The following is a 24612-nucleotide window of genomic DNA, read 5'->3' as shown; positions in this document are numbered from 1 at the left end:
GCTTCACTATTTCTTCACTATATCCATTTAGACACCAGTTATTTCTTTCAACATCTGTTTAATTTTCCTATTTGTCTCTGTTCTTATTGTTACCTTCCTTATCAGGGTACTTAGCACGGCACACATAAAGTATGGGAACAGTCTCCTAATTTCTTCCCTATGGCCTTCCCCTTTCTTTCATCTAGATTCCCAAACATCTAATATCTCTATATCTATCATGCATTTAACCAACAAGTATTTATTGTGAGCCTGTTTTGTGACCACCATTTTACTAGGCTTCCTTGGGAATATAATAATGAACAAGACAAGCATTGTCTCTGTTCCTTTGGGTCTTTATTAATATCTTCTCTTTCCTTTCCATCTGTCAGAAATACCACTAATCCTTTAAGGTAAACTTCAACTTCTGCTCTTTTTATGAGACCTTCCTTGAAACATATATGTTCTTTTATCTTTATCTCCTACAGCTATAATCAGGAGGGGTTTTACTTAGGAAATTTTGAGATACTACGAGTTTAAAAGAGAGCATTGGCTTAAGCTGTTAAGTTTAATGAAGCTCCCTCAGTCTACTTCAAGCAGTAGAATAATGTCTTACCACCCTGAGTTACTGGAATCACCTGGAAAGCTTTTTAAAAATGTAGATGCCTTGACCTTCCCTCAAGAGTCTGATTCAGTCTGTCAGAAATGAAAACAAACAAGACTCCAAGGTGAATTTGATGTGTAGGAGTTTAGAAAATTACTGCATTAAAGTCACCCTCACCATTACACTATTAATTATTTTGTGTGCATTTAATCATCTAAATAGCCTGAAGCAGTAATTTCCAAATACAGGTTGAGGACTAGCTACATCAATACATACAGACTTTTGAACCCTATCACTAGAGATGCCGACTGACTAGATCTGTGATTATATCCAGGCTTCTATCTATTTTTTATTTTTTTGAGGAAGATTAGCCCTGAGCTAACGTCCACCACCAAACTTACTCTTTTTGCTGAGGAAGATTGGCCCTGAGCTAACATCTGTGCCCATCTCCCTCTATTTTGTATACGGGACGCCTGCCACAGCATGGCTTAATAAGCGATGTGTAGGTCCATGCCTGGGATCCAAACCGGGGATCCCCCGGCTGCTGAAGAGGAGCGTGCAAACTTAACTACTGCACCACTGGGCCAGCCCCTGTATTTTTTAAATAATGAAATAAGACTGGTATATAATCAAGTTGGAGAAATATTGGACAAATGGACTAATAGACTGTATTAATTTTTTTTTTTTTTTAAAGATTTTATTTTTTCCTTTTTCTCCCCAAAGCCCCCTGGTACATAGTTGTATAGTCTTCGTTGTGGGTCCTTCTAGTTGTGGCATGTGGGACGCTGCCTCAGCGTGGTTTGATGAGCAGTGTCATGTCCGCGCCCAGGATTCGAACCAACGAAACACTGGGCCGCCTGCAGCGGAGTGCGCGAACTTAACCACTCGGCCACGGGGCCAGCCCCTAGACCATATTAATTTTTAAAAAAATTTTCCTTAACAGTACTGTTCAGATAAATGCATGTGAATATTTGGTAAGTGTTAAAGACCAGTGAGCCATGACAGGCTTTATAGATTACCTCGGAAGATTCTGGCCATTTGAAGTCATACTTCAAATAACAGTTGAATGACTGCTGTGTTTAGATTTTTAGATGCTCCAACACATTTCAGCAGTATAAGGTTAGTGTTTCATACATTGATACATTTTGTCTGCCCTTTTACTTTTAGTTAGGTGATAACTTACTGATCACATGAAAAATTTGGAACAATGATGATCCTTTTTCCTCCTGTTATTCTGATAAATCTTATTATATTCTGCTATGGGGAGGTATATTACTACTTTCTTACAGGATGGGATTGTCAGAATGTGGCTTTAATAAATTTGTTGTCTTCCTTTTCTTTAGTGTTATTCCTCTTTTAAGAGAGTCTGTTGGAATATTAATGCAGAGAACACCTCCCTTGTTGGAAAATACTCTGCCTCAGTGCTATCAGAGGGTAAGTTTCAAAGCTTCCAAACCATTGGATTTTATGTTGTTTCCAAGCTGTAGGGTTTTTAACTTTGACAGATGTGGGTAGCATGTGTGTATAATTTAGTATTTCTTCCAAGATTGAATGTTGACCAGGAATGCCATTTAAATAAACACAAACCAGAATAAAATCATTGGAAAATATTGAACTTTACTGAAGAAAATATGTTAAAAATTGTTCTCATCTAGAAAGGGAGCAGTTCTGCTACAATATAGGTATGAATAGCAAATAATATAAGCATTTATTCACATATATTTTTTGAGCTCCTACTTTGTGCCAGATATTCTTCTAAGGTGCTAGGGATGAGATGATAAACAAGATAGTGTCTTTGTTCTTAAAGAGCTTACGGTCTGGTGGGGCAACACAGGAACTAAACAGTAAATAAGAAAGTATCAGGGATAATTATTATACTAGAAATTAAACAAAGTGATGTGGTAGACAGGGATGGCGACGTTAGATTCACTGAGGAAGTCATATTCAAGGAAATTGAAACCCTGATGACAAGAAGGAGCCAGCTATATGAAAATCTTGGAGAAGAGTGTTCCAGGCAAAGGAACACGTTATGCTAATGTAAAAGATCTGTGGCTGGAACTAATTTAGTCTGTTTTAAGAATAGGAAAAAAGGCCATTGTGGCTGAAGCATAATAAATAAAGGGAAGAGTGGCTGGAGAGGCTGGAGAGAATGGCAGGGGCCAGATCATATAGAGGTTTTGGTCTTACTAAGAGGTTTAGATTTAACTCTTCCAGATCCTTACAGAGAGCTGTGATTTGGACATTTTGTCTTCTTCCTGATCTTCCGGGGAATATATCTAATGTTTCTTCCTTAAATATTTTCTGTACGTTTTTGGTAGATAGCTTTTATTAAGTTAAAGAAGTATCCTTCTAGTCATTTTTCCCCTAATCATAAATAGGTGTTGAATTTTATTAAATAATTGTAATGCTTCTATTGAAATGACTGGTTTTTCTCCTTTACTTCACTACTTGAAGAATAACAGTAATAGTTTTCCTGATGTTTATTATTTTCCTCTTGGGATAAACTCAACTTAGTCGTGATATGTTATTTTTTAATACACTGTTGGATTTTGCTTATTTAATTCATAAGAGAAATTAGCTTATGATTTACTATCTTTATTTTGTTGAAGGTCAAGATTCTTACTAATGTGCAGTAGCATCTCTTTTCTGTTTTCTGGAAAAACTAAGACAGAGATTATATGTTCCTTGAAAGTTTGCCCTGTGGGCCTTGGGGCTTTATGAAAGAGAACTTTTATTACCTTTTCAATTTTTAATGATTCTTTCACATTTTCTTTTTTTTCCTTGTATTATGGCATTTTCTGTATTTTCAGAGATTTATCCATTTTGTCTAGGTTTTCAAAATTGTGTTTTTATTCATTTAATATATGTTATATTTATAATATATAATAATGCGTATGTTATATATATATATATATATGTATATATACACTATTTACTGGGCACTTGACTTAGATATTCTTTTAGGTGCTGAGAATACAAAACATAAAAGACAAAAATAGAGTCAGTCCTAGTGGCCTAGTGGTTAAGTTCAACACGCTCTGCTTTGGTGGCCCAGATTCGGTACCTGGGCACAGACCTACACCGATCTATTAGCAGCTATCCTGTGCTGGTGGCCGACATACTAAAAAGTAGAGGAAGATTGGCACAGATAGATGTTAGCTCAAGGTGAATCTTCCTCAGCCAAAAAAGAAATCTAAAAAAACAAAAACAAAACAAAAAGCAAAAATAAACCCCTGCCATTATTGAACTTATATTTTGCTGGAGGAGACAGGCAATAAACAATATAAATAATATAAATGAATAATGTATTGTATGCTATTTTGTGCCGAAAAGTAAAACAAAGCAGAGAAATGTAAAAATGAAAACATTGTAATTTTAGATAGGTAACAGGAGAAGGGCTACTGAAAAGATAACATTTGAGTAAGACCCAAACAAAGTGGACCATGCAGAAATCTGGAATGAAGGATGCTCCAGGCAGAGGGAAGAGCAAATACCCCGAGACAGGAGTGTGCCTGATTTTCAAAGAATGGTGAGGAGGCTGGTGTAGTTGAGGGAGTAAGGGGAGGAGGAGGAGGAGAAGAGGAAAGCAAGTACAAGGGGACCACATGACATGGGTCCGTGTAAGTCATTGTGAGAGCATTGGTTTTCACTCAGAAGCCATTGGAGGATGTTGAACAATTTGAAGCGTAATTGATGCTGGCTTCAGTTAGGCTCATAGCAGTAGAGATGGTGACTAGTGTTGGATTCTACTTAGTTGTATTATTTTGTATATTTACATATTGATACATTCAAATAATATTTATAGTATTCCCTGGTGTAGTTTTTAAAATCTGTTTTTTGTAGTTCTCCTTTTTCATTTTTTCTGTTTAATTTCCTATTTTATTATTTTTTTTTACCTCCATCAGAGTTTGTCTTGCCAGTGGTTCCAACCTAAGGCTGTGGAGACATATGGGGCCATCAGGAAAACATACAGACATTCTTCCCTTTTTTGCTGTCACATGATTCGGGAAAGGGCATATGTTGGCTTTAGTTCTCTGGGGCGTGGGGATGCAGAGGTCCTGTAGTTTCTGACTGTTGTACACAGTGAAGAATTATCCTGTTCAAAACAGGCTCCCAGGAAGAAATATTGACTATTCTAGCTCATTAGTCTTCTCAAAGAACTAGGTTTTTGATATTCTAAATTCTGTCACTTTCTAAATCTCTGGATCATTGATTTCTGTCCTTCATTTCCTTCCTTATTTCTTTGACATTACTTTGTTATTCCTCTTCTAGTTTCTTAGCTCATTTGTGTTTATACTTGTTCCCTGATCAATGAATTTGAAAATGTAAATTTCCCTCCAGGCACTTTTTCAGCCGTGTCCTACAAATTTTGATAAGTGTTCATTCATATTTCCGAAATACCTTTGATGGTACCTGGCACATAATGAGTATTCGATAGGTTTTGTTAATTAATTCAAATATCCCCCACCCCTTTTTCAAACTAGAGGGTAGAATCCATGTTTACTGATGTGTTACATAATAATTTAAGGGGGAAGGGACGCTTATACCTGATTAGGATGTTAATATCTGCCCTTTATATTTCAGGTGCAGCAGTTGCAAGGAGTTTACAGTTTACAAGAACAGCACTTCTGGACCTTATGTTCTGACGTTTATGTTGGGACCTTGAAATTAGTAGTAGCCCCTGATGCTGATGCTAGGTGGATTTTAAGCCAAACGCATAATATTTTTACTCAGGTATGACTTTTTTACTAACTTCTTAAGGATCTTAGAATTTATTGTATTTACTAGTTTAAAAAATATTTACTATTTAGCATATTAAGTATGTATATATTTATGTGTGTATACATATGTACATATATATGTATGCGCACACACACACAAACACAATATGAGGTAAGTATTACCTTTTTTCAACCACAGAGTCAAAGTTAAGAATCTTTATTTTAGATAATACTCTTAAGAAAGATAGTCCTAGTTACTCATCATCATACTGATTTTAGTTTCTTTAAGAAAAAGTCAATTTTCTTTTCCTGTATACTCTTTATAAGACATGTTAGATCCCACAACTAGAAAGACGTGCAGCTAAGATATACAACAGTGTACAGGGGGGTTTGGGGAGATAAAAAAGCAGCAAAAAAAAAAAAAAGACATGTTAGATGCTGTTTGAAGCCAAGAATTCTAAAATAGCACATGGAATGAGAATAATGCCTTTTCAGTAGCTGTAGTTAAAAATAGTCTATGTTGATGTTTTTTGTCTGATAGCAAAGCCATAGTTACTTCTGTGTGATTTAATAGCTTAATATGCTGTTGAATTTCTCTTAATACTGTATTTGGAATCATGAATTAGTGCATGCCCACAACCAAATTATTTCAGTTAAGGCTTATGCCATCATGAGTTGACATAGTTGTGTGATTGATAATCAAAGTAAGAGCGATTACTATGTCATTCTGTATTTATTGAGAGAATAAGAACATCATGTCAGGAACATCTAAGGAGAGAGAGAGAACACAAATTCTTTCTTTGGTCTAGTTTGCTGGAAATATTTGGCGAAAAATCTAGATGTCAGCACTGCCGCCAAAATTACCTCATAGCTAGATCTAGTGAGGAAACCGAGTCCGTGCCTTAAAAATGTGTGCTTAAAAACTGACATGTGGGGGCTGGCCCCGTGGCCGAGTGGTTAAGTTCCTGCGCTCCGCTGCAGGCGGCCCAGTGTTTCGTTGGTTCGAATCCTGGGCGCGGACATGGCACAGCTCATCAAACCACGCTGAGGCAGCGTCCCACATGCCACAACTAGAAGGACCCACAACTAAGAATATACAACTATGTACCGGGGGGCTTTGGGGAGAAAAAGGAAAAAAATAAAATCTTTAAAAAAAAAAAAAAAAAAAAACTGACATGTGCCTGCTGGTGTGATGCAATGGGAAGTACACAACATGACCTCTGTGGTACTGTTGCCAGAAATGGTTAACATGAATCTAACCATTAGGAAACAACCAGATAAACTCAGCTTGTGGAAACTTCCAAAAGACTGTTAGCCTGGATTCTTAAAAAAGTGTCAATATCATGAAAGAAAAACGAAACAAAACAGTGAGGGATTATTCTAGATTAGAGGAGACTTCACAATTAAATGCAATATCTGATTCTTGATTAGATCTTGGATTGGGGAAAAACAGCCACAAAGGAATTTATTGGGTAATCAGGAAATTTGAATATGGACTGCATAATAGTTTATATAGTTGTGTAAATGTTAAATTTCTTGGATATGATAATGGTATTGTGGTTATAGAAGAATGTTCTTATTCTTAGGAGATGCATGCTGAAGGATTTAGTGGCAAAATATCAGAATGTCTAATTATGTTTCAAATGTTTAAGCAAAAGTAAAAAGATTACCAATAAATACACATGTAGAAAAATAAAGCAAATGAGACAAAATGTTAGCAATTGGTGAATATAGGTGAGGGGTGATAGATATTTATTGTCCAATTCCTTTGACTCTTAAATGTTTTCAAAATAAAAAGTTAAAAAATAAAAACTTTGGTAGCTTCTCATTGCCACCAGGATAGAACCCAAACTTTCTAGCATGGCTATTTACCTTTTCAAGTCTGTCTCTTGCTGTTCGTTGCCATGTACTTTATACTCCAACCCCATCAGACTATTTACTTTTCTGCATAGGACAAAAATCCTACTCTAATGTAAAGGTCGAATTAATTGTTGCTTTCACTCTGAAGCTTTCAAGACTCGTCTTAGCAGCATTACTTTATCCTGTGATAAACGTATGACGTAAGTTTTGTATGCAAGTTCCTACCGAATGTCATGATTTTGCATTCCCAATGCTTCGAGTATACATGTATAATAAATTGTTTGAATAAACAAATTTTTAAAACTGTATTTGACCAAAACCATCTTTACATATGCTAAGTTTGGAAAGATGTTTTTGGGTTCCCATTGGTCTTTAACCACAAGCACAAAAAGATGGTAATGATATATAGAGAGACAGACAGACAGATAGATAGACAGACATCACATCTTCAGACATGGACAATAGAACATAATATATAGTTTAGTTAAATTTAGGACCTTAGCATAAATTAAACAATCTCTCTTCCCTAATAAAGAGAAATGTATGGTTATATTCCTTTGGGAATAATTAATGAAATAATCTTACATGTAGGGACAGCAAGACTTACCTCTACTACAAAACAATATGCTGGAACCACTTATTTACTCCAGAATTTTAAGAACTAGGTCCGTTTTTTAACAAACACTGTAATAAGTCTGCATCGTTATGAAGGATGCAACAGCTTCCCAGTATGTCTGAGTCCTTCTCACATCTCCTCCCTGTTTCAGAGGCAAAAGGACAGTGTGGCTGGCAATAACCTTGCTTTTCACTGCCGTTTATAGATTACTAGTCTCTTCTTTAACCTTAACTTTCTCATAGTTATACCAATGTCCTTCCACCCTTCTAGTGTGAGCTTCTGTTGACCTCTCCTAAGACTTTGGCACTTAATCACAGTTTTCACTCTGAAAAGGAAGGCAATTTCTAGGTTTAAAAATGCGCAAGCAGCTATGTCTGTGCTGAGGAACTGTTGAAGTTGTAATTGAAGTAGACGGAGGGAAGTTCTTCTGGTAACCTTAGAAATCTTGGCTTTTAAAATGGCTGATGTTGAAAGTTTGTTCAGCTGCTTCTTTGGTTTTGGAAACTGTATTTGGGTTTTAAAAATTTTAAGCTCTGAAAGATATTTTAAGCCTTTCTATCAGCTGAGGTCAAGCCAACTTTATTTCATTCCTTGCAGAGACCAGGGACTCTGAGGCTTGCAGTGGAGATGGTTCAGCACGTTTTTCTCAGGAGGGAGAGGGGAGTCACTCTACTAATGACTTTGCTTCCATACATTTAGTGATTTTAAAGTTGTTTTGTGGTCGTTGTTTCAGTTCTGACATTTGCAAAATTGAAACGGTTTATTAGTATGTTTTCCTTTTCTACTTATACCCTAGTAATGCATATTCATATTCTATGAGTATATCCCAGGACTTGCAGTAACATACATACATGTTTTGTTGGGGAGGAAAAATTTTTCTCTACTCTTCTAGATCCTTTGGCTGGGCTGTTAATTCAGTTGACATAAGACAGATTAACAGGAGAAAAACAAATTTAATTCCCTACATACAGGAACCCCATAAAAATATGAGACCCAAAGGCAAGTCAGGCAATTGAAGCTTATATGCCATCCTGAGCTAAGGAATGGGCGAGGGCCTGGGGCTTCAAAGGGGAGGAGGGTAATTCACAGGACAGTAAGAAGAGCAGATGTTTGGTAATTAGATGTTTGCCTGGCCGTGCAGTCCCTGGTAATAGCTCTCTCTCTGAGCCAGGACTCCTGTCTAAATTCTTTTAGGTAGTTAAGGAAGAGGTAAAAGTTTTTTTTGAGACTGCTGGGTCTTGATTGCCTTCAGCTCAAAACAATCCACATGCCAAAATGGCATATTTTGGGGTCACATATTCTGCTGCCCCTCAATTTCATGAAATGAAATTTAAAATTTTTTCTTTTAAATTACACCTTATTCATAGATTTTACTTATCAAAAGTAAAAGTAACTCAAATTGCTCCATTTTTGAGAAAAAAAATCACACTAATGCTTGAGGTATATTTCTTATAGAAAGACTTGAAATACTAGTGGCCTTAGATCCAAAAGATCAAAAGAAGGATTTTCTCAGTAATAAGTTTTCATTTTTGGTTTTATGACATATTTAGGTGTCTTTCTTATTGCTGATCTTACAACAGAATTTAAATAATAGTGTTGGTTAAAATATTGTTGTTAAAACTTATGTGCTGATAACTTGAAACTGAAAAGTCAAACATCAGAAGTTTGAGAATTATAGCTTTCTATTTTGTTTATAAAACTATAAGTTTTATGACTATTTTAGAACTGTATATTAGGCATGTCCTTTTTATTCTCATTTTCCATAGTTATTAATTAATCTTTAATGGCTAAAGCAGTTGGCTTGCTTCGCACAAATATGGAGTAATACAACTGAATTGGTAGAAGTCTCTTCAGTACTTAAACTCCTTTCAGATTATTACTTAAATGATAATCCAGTTTTTAAACTACAAGGTTTTCTGTTGGCATAGAAAAAGTCCCCTCTCCGTTTCTTCCCTTGCACTAGCTTTTTAAAAATGAGTTATCATTTGGGAATTGATGAAATAGAAAACTTACTTTTTGTGTTACGTATATGAACAGGAAGAGAACGTAGGATACTGGGTTAGGAAGGCAATTTAACACTTTATGTTTCTTGTTTTAAACTGGCTGATTATCATCTGTTAATTTTTGTAATACATTTTGTTTTGTTAGAAATAATGTTTGAAGAAAAGTCTAGAATATGTTTGGGTTTCATTACCCTCCTCAGTTCCACAAAGCACAAAAGACAGTCAAGCCTAATGCATGCTATTTACTCCCTGATAGAATGTCTACCTTGATTTCTTCCATCTTTTTTACTTTTCTGCCTGTTTCTGTGATGCCTATTAAGTCCTAAACTCCCAGCTTCCTGCTTTAGCTTTTTTTGTGTATTCTCTAGCCTCAAAGTAGAAGTTAACACTGATACCCAGAAGGAACCAAAAATTCTCACAAGCCCAAATGGGAGTTCCCCAAGTTTTAGAAACTTCTACCTCCTCTACTCTTCCACTTTCAGAATCCCTTCCTGTCTCTGAACACAGACCTCACCCAACGCTCCTATGTCTACTGGAGAGTGAGAGTGGGGCGTGGGAGAAGCTATCTACCCCTTTCCAGGTGGCTATTTTCCTACCCCTTCCATGTTTTTCCTGTTTATAGAGGGTTTTAATCTTTTATAAATACTGATTTTGCTTGCCAGCTCTGCAACTTTTCTTTATCGATTTTCCCATTTTCTTCCTTCATCATATGTACTTGAAGTCCACCAGAAGCCAGCCTCCTGAGTTGGTTGGAGTAAACAGCCATAGGATATGAGGCCAACACATCCCTAGATTTGTTGTTTTTATTTATTTATTTTAAAGATTTTACTTTTTCTTTTTTCTCCCCAAAGCCCCCTGGTGCATAGTTGTATATTTTTAGCTTTGGGTCCTTCTAGTTGGTGGCATGTGGGATGCCGCCTCTGCGGAGCCTGATGAGCAGTGCCGTGTCTACGCCCAGGATCCTAACCGGCGAAGCCCTGGGCCGCCGAAGCAGAGTGTGCGAACTTAACCACTTGGCCACGGGGCTGGCCCCCTGATTTGTTGTTTTCAGTTAATCCACCAGGTTTAAGTGTTCATTGATTGGTTGATAGTGGTGGGAATAACAGCAGCAGCAGCTAGCCTTTATTGAGACCCCAGCATATTCATCTGTCCTCACGAGACAGGTGGTATTATTGCCAATTTATAGAAAAAGGAATCCAGACCCAGGTTATTGTCCTTGACTTGTAATTTTGTCATATTCACTATTTCACTGATTCTGAGATGACTTAGTTTTCACATGTAAGAGTAAAGCAGTTTTTCGAGACTTCATTTTAAAGGGATAAAGATTAATATTATATGTTCAGTCAAAAACTAAAGTGGAAAGTTTCTCTAGTTTTTGAGAATTGGTTGAGAATACAAACAAACCAGTAATTTTCTATAGCCATATTCCTGTTTATTTTTCTAAATTTTTTACTTCTGATTTGTTTTCCTTTCCACAACAGTGAATATTTATTGAAGATATTCTAAGTCTATGGCACCAGGTTAACATTTATTTTCTAAGGAGCACATGTGTAAAAATAGCTAGCTGTCTTTTCAATTTAAAAAAGGGTTCACTGACTTATGGTTTATATATTATTCTCAGGATATGACGCAATGAGTATTATATGGTTTTTGCTTTTTAAGGACAACACTTAGCCAGCCTCTGACTCTTACTGTCATCCCAGTGGTAGAATATTTGATGGAGCCGAGCCCTGTTTTGATCTGCTGGAGTACTGGTCATGTCTTTGTGGCGTGAATAAACTTTATAGAAAACCTGGCTTGCATTCAGGGACTAGGTGACTGACGACAGGATTCTCTGGAAATTCTGCCTACCTCTCCACTTTGAAGGAAATTCAGAAAGGAAAATAGGAAGCTGGAAATCTGGAAGCTGACCTCACCAGGACAGATGGACGAAGCCAAATGACTTTTTCTGTTAGACTGCGCTTTTGTGGGAAGCTGTAGCCCCTCAGGGAAAGATATCAGCTTGCGTAATTAACTCATGACTATGCAAAGATCAATTGACCTAGCCTCTTTGTTTTTCCTCTTTCTTTTTTATTGCCTTGGGCTACCTCATTTCTTATTACCATCTTCACTGTATTAGGGCTGGGGTTAGGAAAGTGGCAGAGATAATAGGAGCCCAACTTATTTTTGCCCATTTTACTTTCATTAACAATTTTGCTAAAAGAGAAAAGAAATTAAGCCAGTTTATTTGGGCAATTGTTGTTTTCTCTTCAGGTTAGATATACAAGAATTTTGCAGAAGAGTTCCTAAGTATAGTTATTTCAGGAGCCATCTGGGTTGAATAAATCATATATAATTGTAATAAATCATAATAATTTGTTTTAGTAGCCTTTTATAGCATGAAATCCTTTCCATATGTTCACACATGATTCTTACAAGAGTGCCTGGTATGTAGCAAGGATTAATTAAATATTTGTCAAATATTGGATGGATATATAACAATCCTGTGAGATGAGTAGGGTTGATATTTATCAACACTTTTAAAATGAGAAAAAGTGAGATTTGGTTTTAATTTTTAGCTAAAGTCATACTGATATTAAATTCTTTTCTGCCACAAACCTCTTTAAGGAGAAAGCGCTATGAAATGTGTTTTTGGAGAGCTTTAACTTTACCACAGCAAGGATTTTTTTGTTAAAGAAGCAAAAAAGCTGAAATGTTTTCTGTGCTGGGAAGCTTCTGGTATCTCTCCCGCTTTGTGTTGCTTTCGAGTAGCTCCCAGCTCCTTTCACGCATCCTTTAGGTTTGTGCAGAGCCCTCCTGCTTGAATACTAGGAAACAAGTCGTGCTAGAAAGTAATGCTGTGAGGAGCCCAGCAATTACTGTAAGAAGTTAGTGTTAATATTTTATCCCCTACTCTGGTTTTTCCTTTCTCTTAAATATTCTAATTTACCTTTCATTCTGTGGTACTGACAAGAAAGTGCTGATTGTAACTCATTGTATGCTTTAATTTTAAAAATCATTTTTATTTGAAAGAAGGAAAATAGAATTTCAGTTCATCCAACAAATACGTATTGATCACTTACTGTGTGCTGGGCACTGCTTGAGGTTCTGGGAGTCAGCAGTGAAAAAATGGACAAAATCTTTTATCTTAGAGACATTGCATTATAATAAACAATAAACACAGCAACACAGCAAATAAGAAAGTTTTATGTCAAAGGCGATAGGGGTTACGGTAGGGAGAGCAGGGTGGGGAGATTGGTGTGCTGAGGCATTTGCCATCTCTCGTACCAAGCTTTGTTGTTTTCCGGAGCTCGTCTGTGTATCGTCATCTGACACACTGTATTTAGTTGCTTGTTTATCATCTCTCCTCCTCCCTAGCTCGCCACTGCAGATAAGCTCCGTGAGGGCAAGGATATGTTTTACCTACTTTGTTCACTGGTGTATTCCCAGGGGATAGAACAGTGCCTGGATATTTGCTAGGTGAATGAATTGAATGCATTTTATATAGTGTGGTCAGGGCAGGCCTCACTGACATCTGAGTAGAAATGTGACAAGAGAGGGAGTATGTCATGTGGCTGTCTCCAGGGACATTGTTCCAGGCAGAAGTGCCACTGTGTTTGGAGCAGAGTGAGCAAAGGGAGAGGAGTAATCAGGGGTTAGGTCATGGGAGGGCTTTGTGGGCCAGTGTAAGGACTAAGGAAGGTAACTTTGTGGGGTTTCAGTGATGGAGTGACATCACTGTAGTTAGTTGCTCTGCTGGAAATAGACCAAAGGAGGGTAAAGGTAGAAGCGTGAAAACTAGGTCAGCAGCCACTGTAAAATCTAGACAGATGATAGTGGCTCGGGCCAGGGTGGTAGCGATGGAGGTGATGTAACAGGGTCAGATTCTGGGTTTGCGTTATTTTGAAGGTAAGGCAAACAAGTTTTGCTAATGAGTTGGATGTGAGAGAAAGAAAGGTCTTCAAGGTGGAATGTTAGGATGGAATTGAGCTGTAGAAGATACAGAATCAACAGGCTCGAGGGGAGGAATAGTGTTCGATTTGGCTGTGTTGTGATGCCTGTCAGACATCCAAGTAGAAGTGTCAAGTAGATGGTAGGTTCCAGCCTGGAAATAGAAATGTGGGAGGTGTGAGCATTTCGATGGTACTGAACGTCTGGTTGCTAGATGAGATCATCTAGGGAACAACTGTGGAAAAAGAAGGGCTCCGAGGACTGAGCCTTTGGGGATTTCACTGTGTTTAGCGTTCAAAGATAGGAGGAAGAACCAGCAAAGGATATTGAGAAAGATTGATAAGCGAGGTCAAAGGGCCACCAGTGAGTATTCTTTGGAAGCCAAGAGGAAGTGATCACCTGTGTCCTTGCTGATAGATGACGTGCTACGATGAGGACTGAGAATTGAGCCTGGCCTGAGCAACTTAGAAGTGACCTTGACAGACAGCTTTGCAAAGTGGTAGGCAGCAAATGTTTGGTTGAAATGGATTCAAGAGAGAAAAGGGATTGTAGACAGCAAATAGAGAAAAATTGATAATACAGGAGAGATGGGGGCAGTTTTGAGAGCAGTGTCCTTGAGTAGCAAGTTCATATCCAAAATTGAAGAGAGGAGTTGGAGTGTAAAGTAATTAAACAACCAATAGGTGGTTTACTTATTTACAATCATTTATCACAGGAAGATGTAGGTTGGGTTGATGTATGATTTTAACTAGTCAGGCACTGTGGTGTTCTCTAGCGGAAGAATGGTAGATGGGTAACCTCATTTTTCCAGAATTCACTTGGACGGAGCATGTAATTAGTAGTCTGGCTTTCTTTTGAAGAGATAAAGGAGAATCTTTTTTGCAGCTTACAAATGTAGTTGTTTCTAAAATAAAATTACTGGCACTTGATGATGAAAAATGGAGAAGTATGTCCCAGAGCAGAAGAGAAAAATAATTCATTCTTTCGTAGAAAAAAAAAATGAGATTTTTTTCTACTACTTTTCTGAAATGTATAGTCTATTGTTGGCTTGTTTGATTTTCTAATTTTTTTTTTTTAAACTTTTCAGGCCGGAGTGAGACAGCTTTATGTACAGATTGACTTTGCGGCCATATAATGAATGAAAAGAAACTATACTTTTTTGGGGACGTAATTTTTCTGGTACTGTACAATCCCAAACATTGTACCTAGCTTCTTAAAAGAGAGAAATCATCACTATAGCTCCCAGGCGCCAGGCAGTCAGCCGTTTGTGCTGTGCCAGGAGTTCCCAGCGAAGGGATCGCAATTAAGAGGCTCTCTCCTGGACTTTCGGTCTTGTCTTTTGTGCTCTTCCCTCCGAACCATTTTGATTTCTGAGGCGTCTAGTTTTGTTCCAGGGCGGTGTTTTTTGTTGGTTTGTTTGTCTCATTTCCAGCGTCCTCACTCCCACCCGTCACCCTAGGTAAGAAGTTCAGACTGCGGGCCTCCAGTCATCTGGAATGTCTTCACTGAAGCTGCTGGAAACCACTCTTTCATTCCCACAAAACCAGTGTTATTTAAAAAAAAAAAGAAATGGAAATCTCTTTTATATGTAATGTCACAATTGTTGACGTTCTTCAGTATAATCATATGTTTGTAAAATTGTTTGTACCTTGCAAACTTATGAACCAAACCATATTGGGTTTTCAAAGTGCCTTTGTATCAGAAAATGTATTTGCCAGCATAGAAACATACCATCAGAGGTCATGTATGGTTTTTTTTAATGGGTATTCTGTAATCTGTACAAAATAAGACTCTTGTTAGTAATGTATGCAGATTTTGTCTTTTTGTGTACTTCCAGCACAGGTCTAGGGATATGAAAATTTTCCTTTTATTGCTTTATCTCATCAAAAAATAAAAGGTGTTATTTTGCTTTTTAAATCAAATTCAGTTATCACATTAAATTATTTTGTAGATTTTGTTTTCAAAACTTTGCAAATGTATCTGTTACATAGACGATTGTTTTGACTTACTTGAAACATCTGCTAAATTCCAAATTTCTATAAAAGCTACTGTGTTGTCTATGATAAGCTTTCCTGTATCTTCCTTGCCATTTATATGAATTTTATTAATGAAAGAAAAAAGCAACATAGAATGAAGGCAGAATGGTTGTGACAATATTATTTTGCATTTTCGTTCTTCAAATGCCACCTCATGTAATTTGTTCTGTGCGAGTGTTGCGTAAATATAGTTCCTTTCAGGAATCCTAAAGCAGCATTTTCACGAGCTTGAACTATTGAAGGTACGGAGCAAATGTGGTAATAGAGAAGTCTTCCTAACAGGTGTCTTAGAAGTTCATCAGTGAGTTGATTTCTAGGTTCTTGTGTATTTGAAAAATAAAATTGCAATTTGAGATGACAAGTGTTTAAACACTCAAATATTCTTTGTGTTTTATGAAGAAATATTGATCTGGATAGGCATTTTCCCACTGTGCTTTATTTTATCACAGTGTATATTCCCTTTTAACTTTAAAAAATTGAAATTGTTGGGGAAAAAACCCCGCAGGATGGAAATGATTGTTTCAGATGTAGATCAAAAATCAGCCTCTTTTCACTGATGTGGCAGAAATCGCTGTTGATTTTGTCTAAGTTTTAGAATGTCTTTTTCCTATTTCTGACCTACAATTAATGAACTGTACTACATTAGGAAAACTAGACTTTCTTCACACTTTTCTAAACTGCTGCAGAGTGCCACGAACTGTTGATAGTTTCTGTTTTGCAGCTAAGTAGTATTTCCAGAACATTTTTTCTCACTGCCAGGCAGTTCTTAAGCTCAGAATTCCTGCAGTAGAATGTGTTCAACTGCAACAATTGTTGAGATGTTTTAGGAGGGAAAGTGTAAAAGGCAATGTCCTGATAAGGGTACTGCTCTTTCAGGAGAAGTCTAAGTAGTCTTTTGGAAGTTTGCATCGACTACCAAGGCTGATGGAAGCCTAGGATATTCTGTGAGTTTTGGCATGTTATGGAAAATAACAGATCTAGATGAAGGCAGGAATTTTCGAGTGTGCCTTTGAAAGCTAACTATGTGTAATTGTACTTATATTTCACATACGGAGATAATATTTGCACTGGCTTGTAAAATTTACCAGTGTGTTTTAAAGACCCAATTTTGCCTTTCACTGAGCCCTCCATTCCAGGTGAAGTTTTTGTCAAAATATGCTCACTTTATTTAACTGTATTCTCAATGCACTGATGCATGAGTATGTTTTTTCTTTGCTGGGGCAGGGTATATGGACTATTAGACTGATAGGAAACTACTTCTGCACCTGTTGGAAGAGACTGCCTGGTCATATCATTTAGCAGGTTGGCATTAACATTTATGGTTTAATTAAATGTCCTTAAACCTGTGTGTGCAGCAGTAAAAATTTAGTGTGAGAAAGCACCTTTTGCCCACTCTTAGGAAATACTTTGTCTTGTCAGTGTTCTTGCCACTGATGTATTGCCAAAGTAGATAATTTCACTGAGAAATACTACCTGGTTATTGTTATAAAATAAATTTAGGATGTCCCTCTTGTTGGGCTGACTCTCTGGGGTAAAAAGAATCTCTAAGTATCTGAGTATAACTTTGCTAATATTTTAAAAACCAAAATATTCTTTAGAGAACAAATTTGTATTGCTCATGGAAAGTTTATCTTACCAAGTAAACTCCTCCAAACAGAAATATACCTATACTAGTTTTGTGTTTTTAAATCTAGATTGTATGAATCAAGGTGAAGGGCTTAACCTATGTACCGCTTCCTTATTTTGCTGACTCCCTGCACCTTGGTGAAGGACAGTATCTAGTTTTTCTGTGGCTCAGTGTTTGTCACGCTGTCATCGCCTTGCCTCTTCTGCAGAGGCATAAGAAAGTGGTAACAGATGTTATTGGCATTGTGCTTTCCCGTGTGTCTGGAATGCTTCAGCATTTTTCAAAGCCTCCACAGGTACACCAGGAACCAAAATCCTGTGACTTTTGTGCACCTTTGCCAAGCAGCCAAATCACTGACTCCAAATGCAGTTGGTCAGAGTTCTATAATGTTTTTATCTACTATGGAATAATCAGTTCTATAGAGAGTATTAATATGGCAGCATCCTCTTATAGGATGCTGGGACTTAAGAACAAAAATACTGCATTGCTTCACATGCAGTTTTACATCTGAGGGGACGGTCCTGAGAGGCGGTCTAGCTCTACCTCTCATTTTACAGATGAGAAAATTGAAACCCAGAAAAGCTGCCATTTATTCAAAGTCACACAGATAATTAGTGGCAAAGCCATGACTAGAGTCCAGGTCTTCTGACTCCAAGTCGAGAGTTCTTTCTATTCTACTGTGCTGCCTCTCAAGTGTAAGATTTGCCTTTCTGTAAATGTGACAAAAAAGCATTTGTAAATAAAGGACATCTGACCTCCATTTTTGGTACATTAAGGCACTTTATAAATGGAGTTTTATTGTCTTATTTTTCATATCTAATTATGAGGTTTAGAATATTATTTCCATAGTATTCTTTATGGAAGATATAATTAATTTTTTTACTCTTTTTTACTTTTTTACTCTTGTGAAACCAGTTCCTGATTTTAAAAAAAATGATGACATCTGTGCATTGGATACTTTTGTGAGTGAATTCTGTTAACTGCCAAGGCTAAATCCAGTTGAAGGATTGCTTAGTTTCTTTATTTTGTTTATATTCTGTGAACTGGTACTTTTTAGAAACCAGGCTAATTAGTAGGTCACACTATTTCAGTCTTGCTACTTTAGTTTTCAGCCACTGGAGAGCTTTTGAATTTTTAAGATTATTCTCAGAGCCACGCAAAATTGGGCATTAAATGTTATATAGAACAAAACATATCTTTTAATTCAATAGGGTAAAATTTAGTCTTATCAGAATCCCAAATGCTAAACTGCTATTTTCAACTCTTCATAAAAGCATCACCTTAAGAAAGTTAAACCTTTGTTTTTTCTTTCTGTGACCATCTTTGAAACAAATTATTTTCCAATTCACAAGAACTTTGGCCAAAAAGGAAATTATTTCATTGTTTTTTGCTGAGGAAGACTGGCCTGAGCTAACTTCTATGCCCATCTTCCTCTACTTTTTATGTGGGACGCCTACCACAGCATGGCTTGCCAAGTGGTGCCATGTCCTCGCCCAGGATCCAAACGGGCAAACCCTGGGCTGCCGAAGCAGAACGTGGGAATTTAACCGCTGTGCCACTGGGCCGGCCCCAATTCTTTGAAGAACATTCATTAAAAGTTTTATTAATGGAAGAAGATTGTTTCAAGACATGATTCCCCTAGAAAATTAATGATCCAGATCTACCATACCATCAAGATAGACTAAAATATAATGAAAAATTATGTAGCAGAAAAGTATTAGCAGAGAAACACGGTTGTTTTTAAAGGCCAAATTGATGTGAGTCTTTTTGATGAGGGCATCTTTGGTTTATGTTTGACCATTTCCTAACTACAAATTATACAGAAAAAAAGAACGGGGTTTAACCTTTAGTTAGTATTTATGTGTTAAGCTCTTTGTGTGGCCTTTTTCATGCTATCACATTTTAAATCCTCACATTTATATAAAGAAAGAATTTTGCATGATTTTATGATTGACAGAGAATTTTCAAGTGTATTTTCTCTTCTGATTCTCCTAACATCTTTGCAAGGAAGGAATTCTTAACCCCATATTACAGATGAGGAAGCTGTTGCAGAGAATTTAAATGACTTGCCTAGAGGAGAGCCAGTGGGAGAGAACTGACTCTAAAGTCAGTGTTTTTTCTGATGACTCTTGTTTTATGTATGTCATTCTACAATGGTTTAAAGATCCAAGAAGTTGTAGCAGATCTAAACAGACTCTCCTGTAAGATCAGTGAACACCCATCATGACAAAATTGATAGAGGGGAACAGTTATATTTATACTATTTAGACTCATTCCTTCTTTCAGTGTCCTCTCATGTTTATTTCCTGCCTTTGCCACTGAACTTAAACTGTGCAGGCTAAAAAGAGCAATCAGAACTCTCGAGCACTTTTAAGACCCTTTAAAAAAAAAAAAAAGTAAAAAGTTTTACTCATACAGAGTAAGCTGCTTTTTAAAAGGATTGGCTCAAAAGATAGAGTTAGTGTCCGTGTGAGTAAAGAGAAACTGAACTCCTGGCCAAGAGACATTAACTTAGTTATTAGGGAATGGTCTTCCAAGTACAAATAATTTTGGGCTGAATGAGAGGGATACATGGCATTGGACTTACAACATTACATTTTACAGACATCTTTTCAAAAGGCAGAAATCTATTTCATGATTAGTAATCTATGCTTAAATTGAATAATATTTAACTTTGAACTCTCCCCACAGCTTTGAAAATTTAGTATTTGTAATTTTGATCATGATGTTGGAAAGTCTGTAAAAAAGAAGAATGTCTTTGTTCTATCCATCCTATTATTCTCAAACTTAGCATGAATTTACACTTACATGCTCAGTAAATGTTTGGTTAACTAAGAGTAAATATTATAATAGTAGTAGATAACAAAAGTAAGGGTCGGAACATGTAAAACTAGTAATTTACTGTTTATTACAGAAGACATCTCAGCTTCTCTTTGGCATTTTTGCACAAATAAGTGACTGTATTCACTTTGGCCGTTGTTTTTCAAGTAGCCCTGTGAGCTGCTCAGTCATTTGAATACAGGCACGATGGAAGTGTAGCGATGTTATCCAGTCTGCGTGCTGCTCCACAGCAACTGGGCAGAACTAGGACTGTGGAACCTGGGTCACTTGAATTTTTATATTTTGTTAAACCACATTGTCTCCTTTGTTTTTATGAAAAATTGCCATATTCATATTACGTTAAGGACCTGTGTATAACATGTCTTATATTTCATTTATCCCCAGATGTCTTATCATCCAAAATTCTTTCAGAGGAGTATCTTGAAGGTGCTTCTATAAAAACAACACAACTTGTATTCATCAAGCGATTTAAGTATTCCTGGGATACTTTTTCTCTTTTTCCCTTCTAAATACTGAATTTTATTAGAGCTCCTATATATTTCTTCACATATTTTTCATCTCTTTTCATTGTTGTTGCCACTGTTAAAACTTCTCCTTTTCACAAGTGAAAAAAAAGCTTTATTTTGAATTTTAGTATTTGAATTTTGTTTATGTATCACATAACGTGAATCAGTTAGGTTCAGTGAAGATTCTAATTTGAACTCAATGTATCCTGTCAAGAGTTTGCCAGATAATCCCATTGCTTCCTCTGATAGCAGCAGATTCAGTGATATTTCTGCCCAAGTCATAGTTTGCCTCAACGTTTGTGAGTTTGGTCAATAGACAGAATGAGTCTTTTGTATCGGAAATACTGTGAATGAAAAATTGCCAAATCCCTTCTTATTTTATTCTAAACATCCCTACAAACACTTTACCTCCCTGTCTTTAATGATTTCTAAACATATGGCCAAGTTTGAATTTGGGTTTTCTTTAGTGAAGATTATGGCATCAAAACATTAAACAAATGTTTGAGTACAAGGCTAGGTTGGAATGTCAAATTTCAAACACTATGTTGTAATTTGGTTTGAATGTGCTAAAGTGAGCAATTACGATTTTCCTAAGTACAATACAACAAGTCCATAATGCATATTTCATTTTTTCTATTTGAAAACTTTCATGTATATATTTTGTTTAATCTCAGATGTATTTAAAAAGAATAATAAACAGTTGTATCAAAATTCTTCCAATAAAATTTCTGTTTAAAAAATCTTTGCCTGAATTGTGTCTATCAGTTTGATGAACTGAAAAGAACACTGTGAACCTAATAGTTAGTGGAATAGATTCTAGACAACTTAAGGGATGAAAAGGAAAGAAGAATGATCTCAGGGCCAGGAAATAGCAAAACTCATTGGGAGAGGAGATGCTAGGAGACTAGAAATGTCTTAACATTGTGAAAATCTTCATTGTGGCTCTTATTCATTATTTTACTTCACAAACATGTCTCAAAGCATTTATTTCCAGATATTTCCATTAACCCCAAAACCTCATTCTCTATGGATGATCAGAGCTTAGAGGAAATGAAGACCAAAAGCATCTGACATGAGCCTCCATTCTTCTTCCAACTTTTTTTCCCTGTAATCAGTAGCAAATCTTTTTTAAAATAACTTCTCCTCAAAACCCTAGATCCCACTCATCTCACCTTCTCAAACATATTCTTATCATAGCAGCCTCTTCTTTATGAACAATCTCTGCCACATAATAAGGGCTTTATCCTCAGTATGTCTGTTGTCAAATATCTTATATGTGGTCTATATGTGTTCCTCCCACTTCCTTTCTAACCATTTCCCTAGCTCCTAGTCACATGGCTTCACTCCTTCCTATTTTGTAGTTATTCAAAGGCCATCAGTGGCTTACTTCTTGTCACATCCGTGGCAGAACTGGCAGCATCTTAATTTCAACAAAGAGAAAAAAATACATTTATCTTTCCCACTCAAATCTCTTCTCAACTACAAATTTCTGTCAGAATTCCTTACAGAATCCTTAGAAAGCTAAACATTGCCTTTGCCAAAACCCCTATCACAAAGTCATTGTCTTCATTTCTTTGGGATCTTTTAAATTCACTTTTTCCATTCCTACTGTCCCATTTCAGTACTTCATTGATGACTGCATGCAGAGTCACTGTGAGGAACTGTCTGGCTTCCCATCTATTCCATGCCCAGTTCTAGCCACTTCCATTTCAGGCCCACCCACCCCCACTCCCCACCACAAAAACAATTCTGGCCTTAGGCAGGAAGTACGAGGAATTTCTGCTGAATGGGACTTTTGCCCAGGCCTTTTAAAAACATTTCCCCTACCCTGGTTTCCTGATTACCCTGTGCTGGCCCTTCTGCAGACTGCACTTTGACCTCCCAGGTCTAGAGCACCTGCCAGGGACTCCCTGCCTTTCCCATGTTCTCTGGAATTAGCCTCTGCCCTAATCCAAGTCTACGGTGGCCTAGCAATACCCCTGTGACACAGCCTCTTCTGTCTACACACAGGGTTAGGCAAATTATTTACTACAATATTTCAGAACCCAATCTTCCTTTGAGTTTTTGCTTCCTTCCCCCAGAAGCCACCCTGTGCTATACTGACAGACTAAGCCTCCCAGTTTCCACGTTCAGTCCTCCAGCTCAGGAATCTTGAGTAGCTCCCTAAATGCTCATCAAATACAAATTCCTCTGAACAACTTTAGAAACTCATAATGCTGTTCCTTCCCTCTTATTCAATTTCATTACACGTGATATGGCAATAAGCAAACTTTTCATTATTCTAGACCAGAGAAACAGCCAAGACAGGGAAGAGCAAGCAGGTCTAATAGATGTAGAGAGGATGACAGCAATTCAGTACTTGTCATTATGTACAAAAAAAACAAACAGCACTTTAATAGGATTCTAGCTCATTCAAACAATCTGTCAGCTCATCCAATTCTACTGCCAGGCTTACAAACCTACCATGAAGTTCAGGCTTAGCACGTGCTACCAACATGTAAATGGACAGTACAACTTTATCTGATAAATTTCTATAAGCAAGAGGAGTAATAATGGCAACAGTAAGGTAATACTCAAATGCATCAAGACTGGCACGATTTAGGCACTGAAAATTTATTGAAAAAAAACGGATGAATTTTGCTTTTAATATGAAGTTAAAACTCCTCCTTGAAAAATGGTTGTGTATGTATTGTTAAAGTGAACTGTACTCTTTTTGTAAGATAGCCATTGCTAGAGCCAAAGTATTAAAAACAATAATACAAAAACAAAAGCTTCCCCAAAGTATTTCCTGAATGTAGGCACATAATAGTATTTTACAAGGGTGACACTGTATAAGTAAACAAGATTTAGATTCACACCTAAACATAGGTAATTTCACAGCAATTAGAACCCTGCCATTTACCTTAGACTTTTGAAAATATTGTAACCACTTCTAAAATTATAAGTAAAATAAGGTCTATCTGATTAGCCATCACTGTTTTTCCTACCCAAGGCATTAAGTTAGATCAGACTGTAGTTCAACTTCATAGGAGTTATCTGTCCTGTATGTGCATCATACTAATTCCCCTTGAGCAACAATTTGTACACGGGTCATAGTGATTGCTACAGAACTTCAAAACAGGACAAACGTACTACACTTGATGTTATGTTAGTTGGAGCAAAGACTTCCCTCAGGTAATCCTGTGATGAGTGATGGCCAGCAGCTATAGAAGCCCATAACAGCTACAACCGAGAGAGAGGAATTTTTCTTTTTGGTAGAGCTATGATTTCAAAAGGGTAGAGCAAACTCCCATTGCTTTTTTTCTCTCTGTCCTCTCTCCACGTGGGTCAGGATGTAGGCCCAATCATGAAGGTATGAAATACAGAGCAACAGAGTAAGATAATCAGAACTTCAAGTTTCTGGCAAGAGGACTGAAAAGGGGAGTCTAGGGAACCAGGAAGTAGTAAGGAGATCATGGAGAGAGAGGAGCTCAGGAAAGCAACCTCATAAAGTTGTTTATGAACCCAAGGATCACTCCCAAATCACTAATGCTTGGACCTGATCCTACTTAGCATACAAAAAACCTTCAGAACTAAACGTTCCAATCCACTAGGTCCCATACTGGGTGGCAGAAACCTGAGATAGATCCAAAGAGAACTGCAGTCCTTGAAAACTGAACTGACATCGGAACCATTGCCCACAAAAGGTGGACTGGTAATTGCATCCTGAACCTAACTAGGTTGATAGCCTGTTAAAATAAAAAGACTGCCATTCTGCGTAGAAGTTAAACAAGACCAGAATCTCATGACATTCAAAATGTCCAGGCTACAATCCAAAATTACTTGGCAAAGTGCCACAAAAATTTCAAAGAAAAACAATTAACAGATGCCAAGGCTGAGATGACATCAGTGT

General features: G+C 37.0%; 1 protein-coding gene across 1 annotated transcript in view; it reads left to right on the top strand.

Annotated features, from left to right (window-relative positions):
- SLC30A7 (solute carrier family 30 member 7) overlaps positions 1-19783 on the top strand; it is a 74429-nt gene extending 54646 nt beyond the window's left edge. Inside the window, exons 9-11 of the mRNA XM_001488337.7 lie at positions 1924-2014; positions 5165-5314; positions 14798-19783. Coding sequence (XP_001488387.1) covers positions 1924-2014; positions 5165-5314; positions 14798-14845 — 289 coding nt within the window. The 3' untranslated portion in view covers positions 14846-19783. The remainder of the gene's footprint in view (positions 1-1923; positions 2015-5164; positions 5315-14797) is intronic.
- Positions 19784-24612: the final 4829 nt, after the last annotated feature.

The sequence above is a fragment of the Equus caballus genome, chromosome 5 (genome assembly GCF_041296265.1).
Source record: "Equus caballus isolate H_3958 breed thoroughbred chromosome 5, TB-T2T, whole genome shotgun sequence".
Classification (NCBI taxonomy): Eukaryota; Metazoa; Chordata; class Mammalia; order Perissodactyla; family Equidae; genus Equus; species Equus caballus.
The sequence above is the reverse complement of the archived record's forward strand: the minus strand, read 5'-3'. Positions and strand labels throughout refer to the sequence as shown.